General features: G+C 40.8%; 1 protein-coding gene across 1 annotated transcript in view; it reads left to right on the forward strand.

Moving 5' to 3' along the window:
* The window catches only part of EEA1 (early endosome antigen 1), a 643459-nt gene that overhangs the window by 170413 nt on the left and 448449 nt on the right, over window positions 1-24597 (forward strand). The window contains exons 10-11 of the mRNA XM_053719231.1: window positions 17346-17462; window positions 17575-17913. Coding sequence (XP_053575206.1) covers window positions 17346-17462; window positions 17575-17913 — 456 coding nt within the window. The remainder of the gene's footprint in view (window positions 1-17345; window positions 17463-17574; window positions 17914-24597) is intronic.

Consider the following 24597-nt stretch of genomic DNA (forward strand, 5'->3'; position numbering starts at 1 on the left):
CCTGTCAGCGATCTACATCCCAGGCGTGGAGAACTGGGAGGCGGATTTTCTAAGTCGCCAGACCTTTCATCCGGGGGAGTGGGAACTCCACCCGGAGGTATTTGCTCAACTGATTCGTCGTTGGGGCAAACCGGATCTGGATCTCATGGCATCTCGCCAGAACGCCAAGCTTCCTTGTTACGGATCCAGGTCCAGGGACCCGGGTGCAGTGCTGGTAGATGCACTAGCAGCCCCTTGGGTTTTCAACATAGCTTATGTGTTTCCACCTTTTCCGTTGCTACCTCGACTGATTGCCAGGATCAAACAGGAGAGAGCATCAGTGATTCTGATAGCGTCTGCGTGGCCACGCAGGACCTGGTATGCAGACCTAGTGGACATGTCGTCCTGTCCACCATGGTCTCTACCCCTGAGGCAGGACCTTCTAATTCAGGGTCCTTTCAACCATCCAAACCTAATTTCTCTGAGGCTGACTGCTTGGAAATTGAACGCTTGATTCTATCAAAGCGTGGGTTTTCGATTTCGGTTATTGATACATTAATACAGGCTCGGAAACCTGTTACCAGAAAAATTAACCACAAGATATGGCGTAAATATTTATATTGGTGTGAATCCAAGAGTTACTCATGGAGTAAGGTTAGGATTCCTAGGATATTGTCTTTTCTACAAGAGGGTTTAGATAAGGGCTTATCCGCTAGTTCACTAAAGGGACAGATTTCTGCTCTGTCTATTCTTTTACACAAGCGTCTGGCAGAGAATCCAGACGTCCAGGCTTTTTGTCAGGCTTTGGCTAGGATTAAGCCTGTGTTTAAAACTGTTGCTCCTCCGTGGAGCTTAAACTTGGTTCTTAAAGTTCTTCAGGGTGTTCCGTTTGAACCCCTTCATTCCATTGATTTTAAGCTTTTATCTTGGAAAGTTCTGTTTTTGATGGCTATTTCCTCGGCTCGAAGAGTCTCTGAGTTATCTGCCTTACATTGTGATTCTCCTTATCTGATCTTTCATTCAGACAAGGTAGTCCTGCGTACTAAACCTGGGTTTTTACCTAAGGTTGTTTCTAACAGGAATATCAATCAAGAGATTGTTGTTCCATAGTTATGCCCTAATCCTTCTTCAAAGAAGAAACGTCTTTTGCATAATCTAGACGTGGTCCGTGCCCTGAAGTTCTACTTACAGGCAACTAAAGATTTTAGACAAACTTCTTCTCTGTTTGTCGTTTACTCTGGACAGAGGAGAGATCAAAAGGCTTAGGCTACCTCTCTCTCTTTTTGGCTTCGTAGCATAATACGCTTAGCCTACGAGACTGCTGGACAGCAGCCTCCTGAAAAAATTACAGCTCATTCCACTAGAGCTGTGGCTTCCACCTGGGCCTTTAAGAATGAGGCCTCTGTTGAACAGATTTGCAAGGCTGCAACTTGGTCTTCACTTCATACTTTTTCCAAATTTTACAAATTTGACACTTTTGCTTCTTCGGAGGCTGTTTTTGGGAGAAAGGTTCTACAGGCAGTGGTTCCTTCTGTTTAATGTTCCTGCCTTGTCCCTCCCATCATCCGTGTACTTAAGCTTTGGTATTGGTATCCCATATGTAATGGATGACCCGTGGACTGAACACACTTAACAAGAGAAAACATAATTTATGCTTACCTGATAAATTTATTTCTCTTGTAGTGTGTTCAGTCCACGGCCCGCCCTGTCTTTTTGAGGCAGGTTCTAAATTTTTAAATTATAACTCCAGTCACCACTGCACCCTATAGTTTCTCCTTTCTCGTCTTGTTTCGGTCGAATGACTGGATATGACATGTGAGGGGAGGAGCTATATAGCAGCTCTGCTTGGGTGATCCTCTTGCAACTTCCTGTTGGGAAGGAGAATATATCCCATAAGTAATGGATGACCCATGGACTGAACACACTACAAGAGAAATAAATTTATCAGGTAAGCATAAATTATGTTTTTTCCAAATTCTACAAATTTGATAATTTTGCCTCGGCTGGGGCTTCTTTTGGTTCTTCAAGCGGTGGTGCCTTCTGTTTAGGTCCTTCTGCCTTTTTCTCCCTCCCTGTTCATTCCGTGTCCTCTAGCTTGGGTATTGGTTCCCACTAGTAATTGGACTCTCCATGTCATAGGAAAGAAAACCAAAATTTATGCTTACCTGATAAATTTGTTTGTTTCCGGAAATGGAGAGTCCATGACCCGCCCTCCTTTTTAATAATAATTCGGCAGTTTTTTGGAGTAAACCTCAGGCACCTTTTCACCCTTGTGTTTCTTCTTTTTCCATTTTCGGCTGAATGACTGGGGATTATGGGTAAGGGAAGTTACACTTAATAGCTTTGCTGGGGTGCTCTTTGCCGCCTTCTGCTGGCCAGGAGTTTAATATCCCACTAGTAATTGGAATTGCGTTGTGGACTCTCCATGTCCGGAAAGAAAGAAATTTATCAGGTAAGCATACATTTTCTTTTTGTAGATATTACATCCCCATAGCCACTGTTTTTTTTTTATTGGTATATTACTGTACTAGGTAATCATTGCTAATAATTTTCATGATCAACCAATTGAAATGTAGAATTTTCTCTGATCTTAATGACTGATCATGTTCAAATAGTGTGGGGTAATTTTTATCTTGCATATTTTAATAATGGGCCAATGGGTTTGTAGTATTCTATTTTTGATGTAACTAGTAACTTCCAGAAGCCTTCACTGTACATCCCTTTCCATTGTATGAGACATTGTACTGTTAAATTGGTTTCCAATGAATGTGTCTCCAATGACTTCATACCAACTGCACAATATAAAATATATGGTCCATTGCTTTTGTAGGTTTATTTTTTGTAGATGAAATAGCAGTTTCTGAGAATTGACACCATAATCCAATCAAATCAGCTGGGCTTGCAGGCTCCCTTAAAGTGATAGTCTAGTCAAAATTAAACTTTCATGATTCAGATAGTGTGCAATAATAAGCAACTTTCTAATTTACTCCTATTATCAATTTTTCTTTGCTCGTTTGGTATCTTTATTTGAATAAATAAAAAGAGAGAAGCACTCTGGGAACGAACAATAGCATAATAGCTTGTTCTATGTCTAGTCACCACCCTAGAGGCAACCTCTTTTTTGCTCAACATGTGCCTTTCACAGAGAAGAACTTTCCTGTAGCATATCAGTCTGATCCTGACTTAAAGGGCCATAATACCCAAATGTTTAAACACTTGAAAGTGATGCAGCATAGCTGTAAAAAGCTGACTAGAAAATATCACCTGAACATCTCTATGTAAAAAAGAAAGATATTTTACCTCAAAAGTTCCTCAGTATCCACCTCCCATTGTAAAGGATTTCTAAGCAGCATTTTAGTGTGTTTGTCCTGGGACATCTGAAGGGACGAGCATCATGAACTCTCATATTATTTCACCAATCAGGTAAAGGAAGCTTACTATGAAATCTCATGAGAGTTAAGTCAAATCTCATGAGATCACAGTAAGAGTTCATGACCTCAGCACTGCTGATGCTGATTGGCTGCTGTTCATTTCTGCATTTTTTTAATTTTTTTTACCTGCAGCTGGGAGTAGCTGAGTAACTTTTTACACAGAACTTACTCTGCTGAGCTGAGGAAATTGTGAGGTAAAATATCTTCCTTTTTTACATAGAGAAGCTCAGGTGATATTTTCCTCTCAGCTTTTTACAGTTATACTGCATCAGTTTCAAGTGATTTAGCATATGAGTATTATGTCCCTTTAACAGTACAGCCCTGAAATACCAGGCAATCCCTCTCTGAACTGACAAGGCCCAAAGGAGGCAGAAACGATCATCTGGGGTTGCTGTGTTCCTTGTTCAGAGGAGAATTGCCTGGTATTTGGGGGCTGGACTGACCATGTTGGCGGGATCAGGCTGATATACTACAGGAAAGTTTTCCTCTGTGAAAAGCACAATTGGGCAGAAAGAAGCTACTCCCAGGTGGCAACTGGGCCATAGAACAAGCTATTGATGCTGCTGTTCGTTCCCGGCAGACTGCTTCTCTTTCTGTTTTGCATCTTTATTTGAATGTAAGACTATGAGCTCGCCTATTTTTATTCAGCAGCTTGGTAGCGCTTGCTGATTAGTGGCTACATTTAGACACCAATCAGCAAGCACTACCCAGGTTCTGAAACAAAAATGGGCCGGCTTCTAAGTTTACATTCTTGCTTTTTCAAATAAAGGTACCAAGAGAATGAGGAAAAACTGATAATAGGAGTAAATGAGAACGTTGCTTAGAATTGCTGCTCTATCTGAATCATGAAAGTTTAAAGGGACACTGTACCCAAAAATTTTCTTTTGTAATTCAGAAAGAGCATGCAATTTTAAGCAACTTTCTAATTTACTCCTATTATCAATTTTTCTTCGTTCTCTTGCTATCATAATTTGAAAAAGAAGGCATCTAAGCTTTTTTTGGTTTCAGTACTCTGGACAGTACTTTTTTATTGGTGGATGAATTTATCCACCAATCAGCAAGGACAACCCAGGTTGTTCACCAAAAATGGGCCGGCATCTAAACTTACATTCTTGCATTTCAAATAAAGATACCAAGAGAAAGAAGAAAATTTAATAATAGGAGTAAATTAGAAAGTTGCTTAAAATTTCATGCTCAATCTGAATCACAAAAGAAAATGTTTGGGTACAGTGTCCCTTTAAGTTTGACTAGACTATCCCTTTGAGCCCTAAAAACACTTAAGACCCATTGTTTGAGCATATTGGGGCATATATAGTTAAAATACAAAAACATTTAAACACACACTTAAAATAGGTGATCAAAAAGGCCTAGAGACCCCCATGACCTCTTGTTATAAACTTATATGCCCCTCTTTAAAATAATGTTTTAATCACCAGGTGACCACTCTTGCAATAGTGTTTGCTTTGTTATTTGAAGTTCTTTAATATTTTGTGCACTGTAGGTGGCTACTGTGATTTCTGGGTTCGCTAGTCTGGTGTTGACATATTTATATAGATATACAGATTTTGTGAATAGAATTGTTCGTTGTTTCCTTTTTTAAGACACGATGAGTCCATGGATCATCTTAATTACTAATAGGATATTCACCTCCTGGTCAGCAGGAGGAGGCAAATAGCACCACAGCAGAGCTGTTAAATAGCTCCTCCCTTCCCTCCCACCCCAGTCATTCTTTTTGCCTACGTTAGTGATAGGAAGAGGTAAAGTGAGGTGTTAGATTAGATTCTTCAATCAAGAGTTTATTATTTTTAAGGTAGTGCAAGATTGTGCTGCTTTGTTCTAGGGTGTAGCCGTAGTCCATATCAGTCTCTTCAGTAGAGCTTTTGGTGGCTTTAAAGCAATGGGAACTTGTGGGACATAATTCTCACTGCGCCTCCCATGTATTTTGCTGCCCTGTATGCCTTTAGTCTGAGGAAAAGGATTACTCAGCATGCCTTGTTTTCCACAGGTAAGGAGGGAGAGGACCTCTTAAACCTGGGATCTGCCTTGCTGTCAGACAGAGGATGAGGTAAGTGCTAGCTTTTTGTCTAGGGATAGAAAGAAGATCTCAGAAAAAAGTTTGGGCACGGTATTATTTTAATCAAAGCCTCATTACCAATAAGGAATAAATTCTCCTATGATGTTAGGGGACATTATGACAGTTTTGGCTTACAAGCCTCATTAAAGTTGATGACTTAGACAAAGGCACTGCGGCTAAAAGAGACATTTACCTCATCTCCCGGCAGTTTTTCATAACATAATTTTAACCGACCGGGAGAGTACATATTAACTATTACAGGCTTGGGCGCTCCTGCATGAACATTAGAGCAGGCTCAGTGCGTAGGGTTTTTTTTATGTTAAAACTTATGAATTACGCAATTATCTATAAAGTTTGTAATGGTGGCAGAGGGTTATTGATATGCCTACAATGGGCGGTACTTAGGTGGCGCCTTTTTAGTTGCGCAGCTGTTCCTCTTCTTCCGGTTTTCGGAAAGGCCTTTTATTTTTAAGGTGTTGGCGCTTAGAGGAGCGCTTCTGTTACAGCCGTTTAGTTCATGTCGGCGCTTAGAGCAGCGCTTCTGTTACAGTTGTTTAGTTCAGTGTTTTTCAACCAGTGTGCCGTGAGAGATCCTCAGGTGTGCCACAGCAGACTGACAACAGTGTGACATATTTTTTAAACTTTGCTTGTTTTTTTCTTCCAGTGCAGGGGTAGTTTGTAGGAGGCATGGCATAATAGCACAATACATACAGTATGTGTGTGTTTGTGTGTATGTGTGTGTGTATATATATATATGCTGTATTAGGCTACAATGTGTAATTTTTTTTAAAATTTTGGGATGGTGGTGTGCCACAGGATTTTTTAATGTAAAAAAGTGTGCCACGGCAAAAAAAAGGTTAAAAATCACTGGTTTAGTTCAAGGTGTTGGCGCTTAGGACAGTGCTGACAGGCACCTCAACTGCGTTAAGCTGAGGTGTAGAGGGGGTTTGCTGAGGCAGCAATTTTGAGCGACAACGGACTTATGTACCGATCCACCACTGTTTTCTGCTTACCTTTGAACAAAACCTTAAACTATATTTAATGAGACAGTAGAATCTGTTATGTGATTTCCTAAATCATCTCTGCTCACCCACATTCGAAAGTTTCTCTTTAACATTTAAAGAGACAGTAACGGTCTTTGTGTTCTCTTTTATTATAAAGTTCAGATTGTTATTTGATTAATCATTTTGTCTCTGTTCACTGTGTTGTTAAATGACTGCTACTTAAAATAAAGGAATTACCCTTTCAAATTTAAAGAGATAGTAACGTTTTTTATATGTTAATTAAATTAAAAACCTTTTATTTGATTAATCATCTTCTTGATTTTTGATTTGATTTTTTCAAGAGGAATAAAATATTTTCTTGCAAATGTACAAACTTTTGATTTAGCGGACTCTTTCAAGGAGTTTTTTTTTTTCAATGGGACCCAGGAAGGGTGTGTATGTCAGTTACAACTACCTGCGATTTGCATTACTTTGTCACCGGTGCAGTGGCATACTGGTTGATGTGTTGTCTGTTCTATCAGGACAGACACTCCTCTAGAAGAAATCCAGAATAGGGTTGAAGTGATTAAGTAAACTAACGCTGCTCTGTCAGATGCTCCACTTCAAGGTTTTTAAACTGGAGCTAGGATTTCAGGCTTTGTCATAAGGCCAGCAGAACGTTCAGACTGCAAATGCCTCCTCTGAGTATACATTTTTGGTGGTTCCCTATAAGGGGAAGACCTTGTTTTAGTGCTCTGAATTAGTATAATGGTTAGAGCAGCAACTTAAGACTTTGACAACTCAAGTTTGATTTCCATTACGTGGAAATAGATTTAAAGAATTTTCTCTATTACGTGAGGTAAGGGTTATTTCTTCCCTCAGAATTAGAAAGCAGTTGTCAGTATAGTTCACTTCCTTTCGATTTTTCAAAGGAAGTTGTTCAACTTTTTCTTCCAAGCAGGGGTTGTCCAACTTTTACTGTTGACTCGGGATACAATATAGAGTTCAGGATTTTTTTTCTCCCAGGGGCAGGTCTTTGTTTTCAAGATTATCTGCAGTAGAAGAAAGGCATTCTTACTCTGCGTAGGAGACCTCTCTGACTCTGTTTCAGGGACAGGGTCTGGGATTTTATTCCAACTTGTTCATAGTTCCCAAATAAGAGGGAACCTTAAGACCTATTTTAGATCTCAAGGATCTAAACAATTTTTTCGGATTACTGTCCTCAGATGGAAGCTATTCGTTCCATTCTTACGTTGTTCCAAGGGGGTCAATTTATGACAACCATGGAGTTAAAGGACACATATCTGTATGTTCTCGTTCACAGAGATCATCACAAGTTCCTACGGTTTACCTTCCTGGACAGACTCGGCCACTTTGTGGCTTTTCCCTCCGGTCTTGCCACAGCTTCCAGGATTTTTTCAAGGGTTCTAGGATCACTGTTGACGATGCTTCGGTTAAGGGGCATTGCATTGGCGCCCTTTCTGGACGACATCCTAGTCCAGGCGCCATCCTTACATCAAGCAAAAATCTCACACGGACACAGTATTATCCTTCCTGTGGTTTCACAAGTGGAAGGTGAATTTGGGAAATTGTTCCTTAGTTCCTAATGCAAGGGTAACTTTCTTAGGAACCATTAGGAACCATAATAGACTCCCTGTTTATGAAGATTTTCTGACTGATATCAGGAAACTAAAGATTATCGATGCTGTCTAGTCCTTCAGTCCTCTTCTCGGCCATCAGTGCCCCAGTGCATGGATTTAATCGGGCTGATGGTGGCGACAATGGACATCATCCCGTTTACTCGCTGCCATTTCAGACTTCTACAGTTTAGCATGCTCAGTCAATAGCATTCTCTATTATGGTGATTGTTTCTGTATCATCTCTCCTAGGGAATCTGCTTTCGCAGACCATCTTAGGTGATTGTGGCAACAGATGCCAGCCTTCTAGGGGGGGGAGCAGTCTGGGGCTCTCTAAGGGTTTAGGGAACATGGACTCGGTCGGAGTCTGTTCTACCGATAAACATTCTGGAAGTGAGAGCAATCTACAATGCTCTTCTGGCCTGGCCCCAGTTAGCCTCGATACAGTTTTTCAGGTTCCAGTCGGACAACATAACGTCAGTGGCTTACATCAATCATCAGGGAGGAACGAGGAGTTCTTTAGTGACAACAGAGGTATCCAAATTAATTCAGTGGGCGGAGGTCCATTCTTGCAGCCTTGCCGTCCCAGGGGTGGACATCTGGGAGGCGGATTTCCTGAGCGGACAGGCCTTTCATCCGGTAGTGTTCTGTAGCCTGATTTTCAAGTGGGTTCAGCCGAAATTAGATCTCATGGCATTGCGACAGAATGCCAAACTCACGAGATACAGGTCGAGGTCCAGGGACCCCCAGGTGGAACTGTTAGATGCTCTGGCGGCCCCTTGGATCTTAAATCTAGCATACCTGTTTCCTCCGTTTGCTCTTCTTATTCGAGTAATTGCTCGAATCAAACAGGAAAGGGCATCAGTGATCTTCATAGCACCGACCTGGCCTTGCAGGATTTGGTATGCAGATCTGGTGGAGATGACATCTCTACCACCCTGGAGACTTCCGTTGAGGAAAGTTCTTCGGATTCGGGGGCCCTTCCTTCACCCAAATCTAGTTTCTCTGAAGGAACGTGTAGTTTTATTCAAACAGGGATTTTCTGACTCTGTCATAGAGACCATGATTCAGGCTCGTAAGCCTGTAACTAGAAGGATTTACCATAAGATTTGGTGTAAATGTCTCTATTGGTGTGAATCCAAGGGCTACCCATGGAGAAAAGGTTTATTGACGAGTTCCCTAAAGGGGAAATCTTGGTATTATCTATTTCTTTCATGTAATTAGCAAGAGTCCATGAGCTAGTGACGTATGGGATATACATTCCTACCAGCAGGGGCAAAGTTTCCCAAACCTCAAAATGCCTATAAATACACCCCTCACCACACCCACAAATCAGTTTTACAAACTTTGCCTCCCGTGGAGGTGGTGAAGTAAGTTTGTGCTAGATTCTACGTTGATATGCGCTCCGCAGCAGGCTGGAGCCCGGTTTTCCTCTCAGCGTGCAGTGAATGTCAGAGGGATGTGAGGAGAGTATTGCCTATTTGAATTCAATGATCTCCTTCTACGTGGTCTATTTCATAGGTTCTCTGTTATCGGTCGTAGAGATTCATCTCTTACCTCCCTTTTCAGATCGACGATATACTCTTATATATACCATTACCTCTACTGATTCTCGTTTCAGTACTGGTTTGGCTTTCTACTACATGTAGATGAGTGTCCTGGGGTAAGTAAGTCTTATTTTTGTGACACTCTAAGCTATGGTTGGGCACTTTTATATAAATTTCTAAATATATGTGTTTAAACATTTATTTGCCTTGATTCAGGATGTTCAATATTCCTTATTTCAGACAGTCAGTTTCATTATTTGGGATAATGCATTTGAATAATCAATTTTTTTCTTACCTTAAAATTTGACTTTTTTCCCTGTGGGCTGTTCGGCTCGCGGGGGCTGAAAATGCTTCATTTTATTGCGTAATTTTTGGCGCTGACCTTTTTGGCACAAAAAAATTTCTTTGTTATTTCCGGCGTAATACTTGTCACCGGAAGTTGCGTCATTTTTGACGTTTTTGCGCCAAAAGTGTCGGTGTTACCGGATGTGGCGTCATTTTTGGCGCTAAAAGCATTTAGGCGCCAAATAATGTGGGTGTCTTTTTTGGCGCTAAAAAATATGGGCGTGATTATTGTCTCCACATTATTTAAGTCTCATTGTTTATTTGCTTCTGGTTGCTAGAAGCTTGTTCACTGGCATTTTTTCCCATTCCTGAAACTGTCATTTAAGGAATTTGATCAATTTTGCTTTATATGTTGTTTTTTCTATTACATATTGCAAGATGTCTCAGATTGACCCTGAATCAGAAGATACTTCTGGAAAATCGCTGCCTGATGCTGGATCTACCAAAGTTAAGTGTATTTGCTGTAAACTTGTGGTATCTGTTCCTCCGGCTGTTTGTAATGAATGTCATGACAAACTTGTTAATGCAGATAATATTTCCTTTAGTAATGTTCCATTACCTGTTGCTGTTCCATCAACATCTAATACTCAGGGTGTTCCTGTTAACATAAGAGATTTTGTTTCTAAATCCATTAAGAAGGCTATGTCTGTTATTCCTCCTTCTAGTAAACGTAAAAGGTCTTTTAAAACTTCTCATTTTTCAGATGAATTTTTAAATGAACATCATCATTCTGATTCTTATAATGATTCCTCTGGTTCAGAGGATTCTGTTTCAGAGGTTGATACTGATAAATCTTCATATTTATTCAAAATGGAATTTATTCGTTCTTTACTTAAAGAAGTCTTAATTTCATTAGAAATAGAGGAATCTGGTCCTCTTGATACTAAATCTAAACGTTTAAATAAGGTTTTTAAATCTTCTGTAGTTATTCCAGATGTTTTTCCTGTCCCTGATGCTATTTCTGAAGTTATTTCCAGGGAATGGAATAATTTGGGTAATTCATTTACTCCTTCTAAACTTTTTAAGCAATTATATCCTGTGCCATCTCACAGATTAGAGTTTTGGGATAAAATCCCTAAGGTTGATGGGGCTATCTCTACTCTTGCTAAACGTACTACTATTCCTACGGCACATAGTACTTCCTTTAAGGATCCTTTAGATAGGAAAATTGAATCCTTTCTAAGAAAAGCTTACTTATGTTCAGGTAATCTTCTTAGACCTGCTATATCTTTAGCGGATGTTGCTGCAGCTTCAACTTTTTTGTTGGATGCTTTAGCGCAACAAGTAACAGATCATAATTCCCATAGCATTGTTAATCTTCTTCAACATGCTAATAATTTTATTTGTGATGCCATCTTTGATATCATTAGGGTTGATGTCAGGTATATGTCTCTAGCTATTTTAGCTAGAAGAGCTTTATGGCTTAAAACTTGGAATGCTGATATGTCTTCTAAGTCAACTTTGCTTTCCCTTTCTTTCCAGGGTAATAAATTATTTGGTTCACAGTTGGATTCTATTATTTCAACTGTTACTGGGGGGAAAGGAACTTTTTTACCACAGAATAAAAAATCTAAAGGTAAATTTAGGTCTACTAATCGTTTTCGTCCTTTCGTCACAATAAGGAACAAAAGCCTGATCCTTCCCCTACAGGAGCGGTATCAGTTTGGAAACCATCTCCAGTCTGGAATAAATCCAAGCCTTTTAGAAAGCCAAAGCCAGCTCCCAAGTCAACATGAAGGTGCGGCCCTCATTCCAGCCCAGCTGGTAGGGGGCAGATTATGATTTTTCAAAGAAATTTGGATCAATTCGATTCACAATCTTTGGATTCAGAACATTGTTTCACAAGGGTACAGAATAGGCTTCAAGATAAGGCCTCCTGCAAGAAGATTTTTTCTTTCCCGTGTCCCAGTAAATCCAGTGAAGGCTCAAGCATTTCTGAAATGTGTTTCAGATCTAGAGTTGGCTGGAGTAATTATGCCAGTTCCAGTTCTGGAACAGGGGCTGGGGTTTTACTCAAATCTATTCATTGTACCAAAGAAGGAGAATTCCTTCAGACCAGTTCTGGATTTAAAAATATTGAATCGTTATGTAAGGATACCAACATTCAAAATGGTAACTATAAGGACTATTCTGCCTTTTGTACAGCAAGGGCATTATCTGTCCACAATAGATTTACAAGATGCATATCTGCATATTCCGATTCATCCAGATCACTATCAGTTTCTGAGATTCACTTTCCTAGACAAGCATTACCAGTTTGTGGCTCTGCCGTTTGGCCTAGCAACAGCTCCAAGGATTTTTACAAAGGTTCTCGGTGCCCTTCTGTCTGTAATCAGAGAACAGGGTATTGTGGTATTTCCTTATTTGGACGATATCTTGGTACTTGCTCAGTCTTCACATTTAGCAGAATCTCATACGAATCGACTTGTATTGTTTCTTCGAGAACATGGTTGGAGGATCAATTTACCAAAGAGTTCATTGATTCCTCAGACAAGGGTAACATTTTTAGGTTTCCAGATAGATTCAGTGTCCATGACTCTGTCTCTGACAGACAAGAGACGTCTGAAATTGGTTTCAGCTTGTCAAAACCTTCAGTCTCAATCATTCCCTTCGGTAGCCTTATGCATGGAAATTCTAGGTCTTATGACTGCTGCATCGGACGCAATCCCCTTTGCTCGTTTTCACATGCGACCTCTTCAGCTCTGTATGCTGAACCAGTGGTGCAGGGATTATACAAAGATATCTCAATTAATATCTTTAAAACCGATTGTACGACACTCTCTGACGTGGTGGACAGACCACCATCGTTTAGTTCAGGGGGCTTCTTTTGTTCTTCCGACCTGGACTGTGATTTCAACAGATGCAAGTCTGACAGGTTGGGGAGCTGTTTGGGGGTCTCTGACAGCACAAGGGGTTTGGGAATCTCAGGAGGTGAGATTACCAATCAACATTTTGGAACTCCGTGCAATTTTCAGAGCTCTTCAGTCATGGCCTCTTCTAAAGAGAGAGTCGTTCATTTGTTTTCAGACGGACAATGTCACAACCGTGGCATATGTCAATCATCAAGGAGGGACTCACAGTCCTCTGGCTATGAAAGAAGTATCTCGAATACTGGTATGGGCGGAATCCAGCTCCTGTCTAATTTCTGCGGTTCATATCCCAGGTATAGACAATTGGGAAGCGGATTATCTCAGTCGCCAAACGTTACATCCGGGCGAATGGTCTCTTCACCCAGAGGTATTTCTTCAGATTGTTCAAATGTGGGGACTTCCAGAAATAGATCTGATGGCTTCTCATCTAAACAAGAAGCTTCCCAGGTATCTGTCCAGATCCAGGGATCCTCAGGCGGAGGCAGTGGATGCATTGTCACTTCCTTGGAAGTATCATCCTGCCTATCTCTTTCCGCCTCTAGTTCTTCTTCCAAGAGTGATTTCCAAGATTCTAAGGGAGTGCTCGTTTGTTTTGCTGGTGGCTCCAGCATGGCCTCACAGGTTTTAGTATGCGGATCTTGTCCGGATGGCCACTTGCCAACCGTGGACTCTTCCGTTAAGACCAGACCTTCTATCGCAAGGTCCTTTTTTCCATCAGGATCTCAAATCCTTAAATTTGAAGGTATGGAGATTGAACGCTTGATTCTCAGTCATAGAGGTTTCTCTGACTCTGTGATTAATACTATGTTACAGGCTCGTAAATCTGTATCTAGGAAGATATATTATCGAGTCTGGAATATTTACATTTCTTGGTGTTTTTCTCATCATTTTTCTTGGCATTCTTTTAGAATTCCTAGAATTTTACAGTTTCTTCAGGATGGTTTTGATAAAGGTTTGTCTGCAAGTTCCTTGAAAGGACAAATCTCTGCTCTTTCTGTTCTTTTTCACAGAAAGATAGCTAGTTTTCCTGATATTCATTGTTTTGTACAAGCTTTGGTTCGTATAAAACCTGTTATTAAGTCAATTTCTACTCCTTGGAGTTTGAATTTGGTTCTGGGGGCTCTTCAAGCTTCTCCGTTTGAACCTATGCATTCGCTGGACATTAAATTACTTTCTTGGAAAGTTTTGTTTCTTTTGGCCATCTCTTCTGCTAGAAGAGTTTCTGAATTATCTGCTCTTTCTTGTGAGTCTCCTTTTCTGATTTTTCATCAGGATAAGGCGGTGTTGCGAACTTCTTTTAAATTTTTACCTAAGGTTGTGAATTCTAACAACATTAGTAGAGAAATTGTGGTTCCTTCTTTGTGTCCTAATCCTAAGAATTCTAAGGAAAGATTGTTGCATTCTTTGGATGTAGTTAGAGCTTTGAAATATTATGTTGAAGCTACTAAAAATTTCCGAAAGACTTCTAGTCTATTTGTTATCTTTTCCGGTTCTAGGAAAGGTCAGAAGGCCTCTGCCATTTCTTTGGCGTCTTGGTTAAAGTCTTTGATTCATCATGCTTATGTCGAGTCGGGTAAAACTCTGCCTCAAAGGATTACAGCTCATTCTACTAGGTCAGTTTCTACTTCCTGGGCGTTTAGGAATTAAGCTTCGGTTGATCAGATTTGCAAAGCAGCAACTTGGTCTTCTTTGCATACTTTTACTAAATTCTACCATTTTGATGTGTTTTCTTCTTCTGAAGCAGTTTTTGGTAGAAAAGTACTTCAGGCAGCTGTTTCAGTTTGATTCTTCTGCTTATAATTTCAGTTTTTTTCATTATAAGATTTAAACTTTGTTTTGGGTGTGGATTATTTTCAGCGGAATTGGCTGTCTTTATTTTTTCCCTCCCTCTCTAGTGACTCTTGCGTGGAAGATCCACATCTTGGGTATTCATTATCCCATACGTCACTAGCTCATGGACTCTTGCTAATTACATGAAAGAAAACATCATTTATGTAAGAACTTACCTGATAAATTCATTTCTTTCATATTAGCAAGAGTCCATGAGGCCCACCCTTTTTTGTGGTGGTTATGATTTTTTTTGTATAATGCACAATTATTCCAATCCTTATTTTTTATGCTTTCGCACTTTTTTCTTATCACCCCACTTCTTGGCTATTCGTTAAACTGATTTGTGGGTGTGGTGAGGGGTGTATTTATAGGCATTTTGAGGTTTGGGAAACTTTGCCCCTCCTGGTAGGAATGTATATCCCATACGTCACTAGCTCATGGACTTGCTAATATGAAAGAAATGAATTTATCAGGTAAGTTCTTACATAAATTATGTTTTTGTTACAGAAATGTCTGGCGGCTGTTCCAGATGTACAATCATTCTGTCAGGCCTTGGTCAGGATCAGGCCTGTGTTCATACCAGTTGCTCGTCTTGATTTACTGCTCAAAGTTTTTCAAGGGGCTCCGTTTGAGCCTATTCATTTCTTAGATACTACATTGTTATCTTGGAAAGTTTTATTTCTTGTTCCTATTTCTTCTGCACGGAGAGTGTCAGAGCTCTCGGCATCACAGTATGAGTCACCTTATCTTATTTTCCATTCAGATAAGGTAGTTTTACGTACTAGATTAGGATTTCTTCCTAAGGTTGTTTCTGATCGGAACATTAATCAGGAGATTGTTGTTCTTTTCTTGTGTCCTAATCCTTCTTCACTGAAGGAAAGACTTCTGCAGAATTTGGACGTGGTCCGTGCTTTAAAGTTTTACCTGCAGGCGACTAAAGACTTTCGTCAGTCTTTTTCTTTGTTTGTGGTTTTCTCAGGAAAACGTATGGGACAGAAAGCTACGCTACTTCTCTTTCTTTTTGGCTGAAGCTTTTTGGCTGAAGAGTATCATATGTTTTGCATATGAGACTGCTGGCCAGCAGCCTCCTGAGAGAGTTACGGCTCATTCCACAAGGGCTGTTGCTTCCTCATGAGCATTCAAAAATTAAGCTTCTGTGGCACAGATTTGCAAGGCTGCAACTTGGTCCTCTTCACAATTTTTCCAAATTTGACACTTTTGCTTCTGCTGAGGCTGTTTTTGGGAGAAAGGTTCATCAAGCAGTGGTGCCTTCCATTTAGGTTTCCTGTCTTGTCCCTCCCGTATCATCTGTGTACTCTAGCTTGGGTATTGAATCCCATTAGTAATTAAGATGATCCGTGGACTCATCGTGTCTTAAAGAAAAGAAAATTTATACTTACCTGATAAATGTATTTCTTTTTTGACGCGATGAGTCCACGGCCCACCCTGTTCTTTTAGACAGGTTGTGGGTTATTGTAAACTTCAGACACCTCTGCACCTTGGCTTTTCCTTTCTTTTCCTAACTTTGGTCGAATAACTGGAGTGGGAGGGAAGGGAGGAGCTATTTAACAGCTCTGCTGTGGTGCTCTTTGCCGCCTCCTGCTGACCAGGAGGTGAATATCACATTATTAATTAAGATGATCCGTGGACTCATCATGTCAAAAAAGAAATAAATGTATCAGGTAAGCATAAATTTTCTTTTTTTCTGTGCTTCTTTTGAAATAAAGATCAACCACAAGAGCTTAAGGCACGTTACACTTTATATAATTCCTTATAAAATGTTTAATTTAACATAATGCAATTCAAAATGATATATTGTGTTCCTTTTTCTGTCAATTTAAATATGAAAGTTTTGAGTTGTCCACTGCCCCGAAGAGGCTGGAGGGCATTCTAGTGAATTCATAAACCTGACTGCACAGTGATTTCTTGCTATGTACAGAAGCTCATTTGTATTTGTCCCTAATGTGCCACAGCTAAGGACACTCAAGACTTTTCCAAGTATGTACATTGGCTAGAGAACAGAACAACTACTTTGTGTTTGCTTTCATTAAAAAAAACAACTTTAAATAATATGAAGCTCTTGTAGTCAGAACGTCCTTAGACCTAAGCAGAGTGCTTTCTGATAATCACCCACCAGTTCTTGACAATGATTTTTGAGAGAAGATTATATTTATACTTAAATATTTTAACTTAATATTGTTGCAGATTGTGATACCATTTAAGTATTAAATATATTGATCCATTAAGAGTTAGTATTTTATAATCATTGAAGTCACAGCTCTTCCTCATACTTACCTACGTTGTTTTTCTTATGCCTGGTCTGGTTTCCTACAATCCTCATTCTAATCTCTTCTATATATAGGCTATAGCTTGGCTATATGTGAGATAAATCTATAAAGGGAATGTGTGTGTGTATATATAGGGGAAGAAAACATGGAGTTCTGGGAAGTTTCTTCCTACTCCAGGAGCCATAAGGCTGTATACCCATTGCTCAATGTATATGAAATGAAACCATCATAACATTAATCCATAGATAGGTTAATCAAATCTCTCCTAGTATATGCCTTAAAGATTGAATCTATATGTTCAGATTGTTAGGAGTATACAAAACTATTTGCTAGCTATATACATATATTTGTTTATATTTAGGTTACCATTAATCAGTTAAAAGCTGAACTTGCCAAAGGTCCCCAGGAGGTTGCAGTTTATGTTCAGGAGCTACAACAACTGAAAAGCTCAATGACTGAGTTATCACAAAAAAATGAGGTAAGAAACTACATGGTTTATATATAAAGATGTGTTACACAGTATTATATTGATCTCAGGGTACCGTACATGTTCATTTTCGTATCCCTGTAAACTTTATTTTGTTTTTCAGAGTTTGCTAGAAAAGCTCTTGAAAAAGGAGTTGGATTACACACAGCTAGAGGAAAAACATAGCGAAGAATTGACAGCTAAGAAAAATCTACAAGTTAATCTCAACCATAAAGATGTGGAGTGTCAGCAGCTTCAGGCAAGGCTGTCAGCCAGTGACGTTTCTCTGCAGACAATAAGGACAGAAATGGCCGAGAAGGGTGAAGCAAACCAAAAACTCAAGCAAGAGCTGTCAGAGGTGGAAACCAAGTACCAGCATCTCAAGGCTGAGTTTAAACAGCTTCAGCAGCAGCGTGAAGAGAAGGAACAGCATAGTCTGCAGCTGCAAAGTGAGATCAATCAGGTGACATACCTTCTGATTATAGATTCTGTAAAAAAAAAATCCTATTACCACACAGGTGTCAACGGTTTATAAAGTAGTCGACGTATCTTAAAGGGACATTATACTCAAAATACCATGCAAACAAATGTAAGCAAGAGCTATATAAATTGAAAGAAATACAGAAACATCAGTTGTAATTTCCATGGCTCTACTAGTAGAGAGAACTAATACAACATCAAGCCTGTTATAAATACATTGGGTTATTCATGAGAACAGCATGCATTTTTTTTTGGTAAAGAACAGAACCCTTTTATACGTTTTTAGTATGTTGATATCTTTTATATGGAAGAAGGAATGTCCCTTTAAGATAATTGCATAATGCAAAAAAGACTGACACTGATTTGACATAGAAATAGCACCATCTGAGGTAAACTATGGAAGCCTGTTTGTACTGAATAATGGCGGACCATAAACTCCATAAAGATGTGTGCAAACTCTTACATATTTATACACATTGTAGAAAAAACTTGTCTACACAGCTTTTATGTGATTGATTTTGTGACATTATTGAAACGCTTTTCCCTTTGTTCCCTTAGAATACAAAAATAACAGACTTACATGATACTAGTTTATTGTGTTGTCAAATTATGTCATGTTATTTTTCTCCTCTGGACTAAGGTTATCTACAATTACATCTATAACTAAATGCAGGTAAACTGCCCTACATATATCATGATTTTATGGCTTTCTGTTTAACATTTGTCAACGTTTCATCCAAAAAGATAGGCTAAAATGTTCAATCATAATGTAATGTTTCACGGTTCTTTGCTGACTGAGAATCTGTCTATACCCACGGAATAGGTGCATCTAGCTGACATAGGATAATGATATGTATAATGTACTTTAGAAAGAGCCCAGAACTTCATGCATTCTAAAACCAAAGGCATTCATTTTCTTTGGAAACAACCGCCCATAATGAATATTTCAGTACCTAAGTATTGATCTTTTATACAGAGAGATGTCAAATGAGCCATTCTGCTCTTCCTGGAGGCTAAGCCCTTTTGAATGGTCATGCTCTTGGCAGCAACGGATGGTAGTTTTTCATTTGACAAAACCAGCTATTTCAGTTGGACGGTTAAACCTAAAGAAGCAATTTTCAATAAATGTCCTGCTCTGCAGCTGGTATAACAATTGACTGGAAACTCACTTAGGAGAAATGTATTTTGTTGAGTGTCCCTTTAAATGTCATAGAAAACCTAACTGCAGGTTATGTCCAAGGTATACTTTTGTCCAATTCCTGTTAGTTAAAGGGATATGAAACCCAGTTTTCTTCTTAAACGGGGAGAGTCCACAGCTGCATTCATTACTTTTGGGAATTCAGAACCTGGCCACCTGGAGGAGGCAAAGACACCCCAGCCAAAGGCTTTAATACCTCCCCTACTTCCCTCATCCCCCAGTCATTCTTTGCCTTTCGTCACAGGAGGTTGGCAGAGAAGTGTGGGAAGATTAGGTTTAGTCTCTTATGGAGGGTAGTACTCTTCAGAATGGGACTGGAGTTTTAAGTAGTCTTGTCAGCCTCTCAGAGCATGGATGAAAGTTAGAGTCCGGAGATGCAGGGAGAGTCTTTCTGCGAAACCATCCTGACTCATATTAACAGCTCCATAGGCAGTCAGTGTTGACGAGTTTCGCTTCCTGCTTTCTTCACTCAAGTCCATGTCAGAAGCGATGCTACTATCTGTCACACTTGAAGGGCTGTGTTCCTGTTCCATGGCGTAGATTCCGGTAAGATTATTTCATTTTACTTTCAATATCGGAATGTAATTTAGAAGAAGTCAGAGTCTCAGTTAATATCTCCTGAGGGTGGTTATTGAACAGAGGGGACTTTAATCATGTTTTTTATGTGATTCTTTCTGCTAATGTGTAGTGATGCTTGGGCTTGTGGCTATTTCGGAACATACCAGCCTTTTCTCCAACATAGGTGTGTCCGGTCCACGGCGTCATCCTTACTTGTGGGATATTCTCTTCCCCAACAGGAAATGGCAAAGAGCCCAGCAAAGCTGGTCACATGATCCCTCCTAGGCTCCGCCTACCCTAGTCATTCTCTTTGCCGTTGTACAGGCAACATCTCCACGGAGATGGCTTAGAGTTTTTTAGTGTTTAACTGTAGTTTTTATTATTCAATCAAGAGTTTGTTATTTTGAAATAGTGCTGGTATGTACTATTTACTCAGAAACAGAAAAGAGATGAAGATTTCTGTTTGTATGAGGAAAATGATTTTAGCAACAGTCACTAAAATCCATGGCTGTTCCACACAGGACTGTTGAGAGCAATTAACTTCAGTTGGGGGAACAGTGTGCAGTCTCTTGCTGCTTGAGGTATGACACATTCTAACAAGACGATGTAATGCTGGAAGCTGTCATTTTCCCTATGGGATCCGGTAAGCCATGTTTATTACGATCGTAAATAAGGGCTTCACAAGGGCTTATTAAGACTGTAGACTTTTTCTGGGCTAAATCGATTCATTATTAACACATATTTAGCCTTGAGGAATCATTTTATCTGGGTATTTTGATATAATAATATCGGCAGGCACTGTATTAGACACCTTATTCTTTAGGGGCTTTCCCAAAGCATAAGCAGAGCCTCATTTTCGCGCCGGTGTGGCGCACTTGTTTTTGAGAGGCATGGCATGCAGTCGCATGTGAGAGGAGCTCTGATACTTAGAAAAGACTTTCTGAAGGCGTCATTTGGTATCGTATTCCCCTTTGGGCTTGGTTGGGTCTCAGCAAAGCAGATACCAGGGACTGTAAAGGGGTTAAAGTTTAAAACGGCTCCGGTTCCGTTATTTTAAGGGTTAAAGCTTCCAAATTTGGTGTGCAATACTTTTAAGGCTTTAAGACACTGTGGTGAAAATTTGGTGAATTTTGAACAATTCCTTCATGTTATTTCGCAATTGCAGTAATAAAGTGTGTTCAGTTTAAAATTTAAAGTGACAGTAACGGTTTTATTTTAAAACGTTTTTTGTACTTTGTTATCAAGTTTATGCCTGTTTAACATGTCTGAACTACCAGATAGACTGTGTTCTGAATGTGGGGAAGCCAGAATTCCTATTCATTTAAATAAATGTGATTTATGTGATAATGACAATGATGCCCAAGATGATTCCTCAAGTGAGGGGAGTAAGCATGGTACTGCATCATTCCCTCCTTCGTCTACACGAGTCTTGCCCACTCAGGAGGCCCCTAGTACATCTAGCGCGCCAATACTCCTTACTATGCAACAATTAACGGCTGTAATGGATAATTCTGTCAAAAACATTTTAGCCAAAATGAACACTTATCAGCGTAAGCGCGGCTGCTCTGTTTTAGATACTGAAGAGCATGACGACGCTGATATTAATATTTCTGAAGGGCCCCTAACCCAGTCTGATGGGGCCAGGGAGGTTTTGTCTGAGGGAGAAATTACTGATTCAGGGAACATTTCTCAACAGGCTGAACCTGATGTGATTGCTTTTAAATTTAAGTTGGAACATCTCCGCATTCTGCTTAAGGAGGTATTATCCACTCTGGATGATTGTGACAAGTTGGTCATCCCAGAGAAACTATGTAAAATGGACAAGTTCCTAGAGGTGCCGGGGCTCCCAGAAGCTTTTCCTATACCCAAGCGGGTGGCGGACATTGTTAATAAAGAATGGGAAAGGCCCGGTATTCCTTTCGTCCCTCCCCCCATATTTAAAAAATTGTTTCCTATGGTCGACCCCAGAAAGGACTTATGGCAGACAGTCCCCAAGGTCGAGGGAGCGGTTTCCACTTTAAACAAACGCACCACTATACCCATAGAGGATAGTTGTGCTTTCAAAGATCCTATGGATAAAAAATTAGAAGGTTTGCTTAAAAAGATGTTTGTTCAGCAAGGTTACCTTCTACAACCAATTTCATGCATTGTCCCTGTCGCTACAGCCGCATGTTTCTGGTTCGATGATCTGATAAAGGCGGTCGATAGTGATTCTCCTCCTTTTGAGGAGATTATGGACAGAATCAATGCTCTCAAATTGGCTAATTCTTTCACCCTAGACGCCACTTTGCAATTGGCTAGGTTAGCGGCTAAGAATTCTGGGTTTGCTATTGTGGCGCGCAGAGCACTTTGGTTGAAATCTTGGTCGGCTGATGCGTCTTCCAAGAACAAGCTACTTAACATTCCTTTCAAGGGGAAAACGCTGTTTGGCCCTGACTTGAAAGAGATTATCTCTGATATCACTGGGGGTAAGGGCCACGCCCTTCCTCAGGATCGGCCTTTCAAGGCAAAAAATAAACCTAATTTTCGTCCCTTTCGTAGAAACGGACCAGCCCAAGGTGCTACGTCCTCTAAGCAAGAGGGTAATACTTCTCAAGCCAAGCCAGCTTGGAGACCAATGCAAGGCTGGAACAAGGGAAAGCAGGCCAAGAAACCTGCCACTGCTACCAAGACAGCATGAAATGTTGGCCCCCGATCCGGGACCGGATCTGGTGGGGGGCAGACTCTCTCTCTTCGCTCAGGCTTGGGCAAGAGATGTTCTGGATCCTTGGGCGCTAGAAATAGTCTCCCAAGGTTATCTTCTGGAATTCAAGGGACTTCCCCCAAGGGGGAGGTTCCACAGGTCTCAGTTGTCTTCAGACCACATAAAAAGACAGGCATTCTTACATTGTGTAGAAGACCTGTTAAAAATGGGAGTGATTCATCCTGTTCCATTAAGAGAACAAGGGATGGGGTTCTACTCCAATCTGTTCATAGTTCCCAAAAAAGAGGGAACGTTCAGACCAATCTTAGATCTCAAGATCTTAAACAAGTTTCTCAAGGTTCCATCGTTCAAGATGGAAACCATTCGAACTATTCTTCCTTCCATCCAGGAAGGTCAATTCATGACCACGGTGGATTTAAAGGATGCGTATCTACATATTCCTATCCACAAGGAACATCATCGGTTCCTAAGGTTCGCATTCCTGGACAAACATTACCAGTTCGTGGCGCTTCCTTTCGGATTAGCCACTGCTCCAAGGATTTTCACAAAGGTACTAGGGTCCCTTCTAGCTGTGCTAAGACCAAGGGGCATTGCTGTAGTACCTTACTTGGACGACATTCTGATTCAAGCGTCGTCCCTTCCTCAAGCAAAGGCTCACACGGACATTGTCCTGGCCTTTCTCAGATCTCACGGATGGAAAGTGAACGTGGAAAAGAGTTCTCTATCCCCGTCAACAAGGGTTCCCTTCTTGGGAACAATAATAGACTCCTTAGAAATGAGGATTTTTCTGACAGAGGCCAGAAAAACAAAACTTCTAGACTCTTGTCGGATACTTCATTCCGTTCCTCTTCCTTCCATAGCTCAGTGCATGGAAGTGATCGGGTTGATGGTAGCGGCAATGGACATAGTTCCTTTTGCGCGCATTCATCTAAGACCATTACAACTGTGCATGCTCAGTCAGTGGAATGGGGACTATACAGACTTGTCTCTGAAGATACAAGTAAATCAGAGGACCAGAGACTCACTCCGTTGGTGGCTGTCCCTGGACAACCTGTCACAAGGGATGACATTCCGCAGACCAGAGTGGGTCATTGTCACGACCGACGCCAGTCTGATGGGCTGGGGCGCGGTCTGGGGATCCCTGAAAGCTCAGGGTCTTTGGTCTCGGGAAGAATCTCTTCTACCGATAAATATTCTGGAACTGAGAGCGATATTCAATGCTCTCAAGGCTTGGCCTCAGCTAGCGAGGGCCAAGTTCATACGGTTTCAATCAGACAACATGACAACTGTTGCGTACATCAACCATCAGGGGGGAACAAGGAGTTCCCTAGCGATGGAAGAAGTGACCAAAATCATTCTATGGGCGGAGTCTCACTCCTGCCACCTGTCTGCTATCCACATCCCAGGAGTGGAAAATTGGGAAGCGGATTTTCTGAGTCGTCAGACATTGCATCCGGGGGAGTGGGAACTCCATCCGGAAATCTTTGCCCAAGTCACTCAGCTGTGGGGCATTCCAGACATGGATCTGATGGCCTCTCGTCAGAACTTCAAAGTTCCTTGCTACGGGTCCAGATCCAGGGATCCCAAGGCGGCTCTAGTGGATGCACTAGTAGCACCTTGGACCTTCAAACTAGCTTATGTGTTCCCGCCGTTTCCTCTCATCCCCAGGCTGGTAGCCAGGATCAATCAGGAGAGGGCGTCGGTGATCTTGATAGCTCCTGCGTGGCCACGCAGGACTTGGTATGCAGATCTGGTGAATATGTCATCGGCTCCACCTTGGAAGCTACCTTTGAGACGAGACCTTCTTGTTCAGGGTCCGTTCGAACATCCGAATCTGGTTTCACTCCAGCTGACTGCTTGGAGATTGAACGCTTGATTTTATCAAAGCGAGGGTTCTCAGATTCTGTTATCGATACTCTTGTTCAGGCCAGAAAGCCTGTAACTAGAAAGATTTACCACAAAATTTGGAAAAAATATATCTGTTGGTGTGAATCTAAAGGATTCCCTTGGGACAAGGTTAAGATTCCTAGGATTCTATCCTTCCTTCAAGAAGGATTGGAAAAAGGATTATCTGCAAGTTCCCTGAAGGGACAGATTTCTGCCTTGTCGGTGTTACTTCACAAAAAACTGGCTGCTGTGCCAGATGTTCAAGCCTTTGTTCAGGCTCTGGTTAGAATTAAGCCTGTTTACAAACCTTTGACTCCTCC

Source organism: Bombina bombina, chromosome 6 (assembly GCF_027579735.1).
Source record: "Bombina bombina isolate aBomBom1 chromosome 6, aBomBom1.pri, whole genome shotgun sequence".
NCBI lineage: Eukaryota > Metazoa > Chordata > Amphibia > Anura > Bombinatoridae > Bombina > Bombina bombina.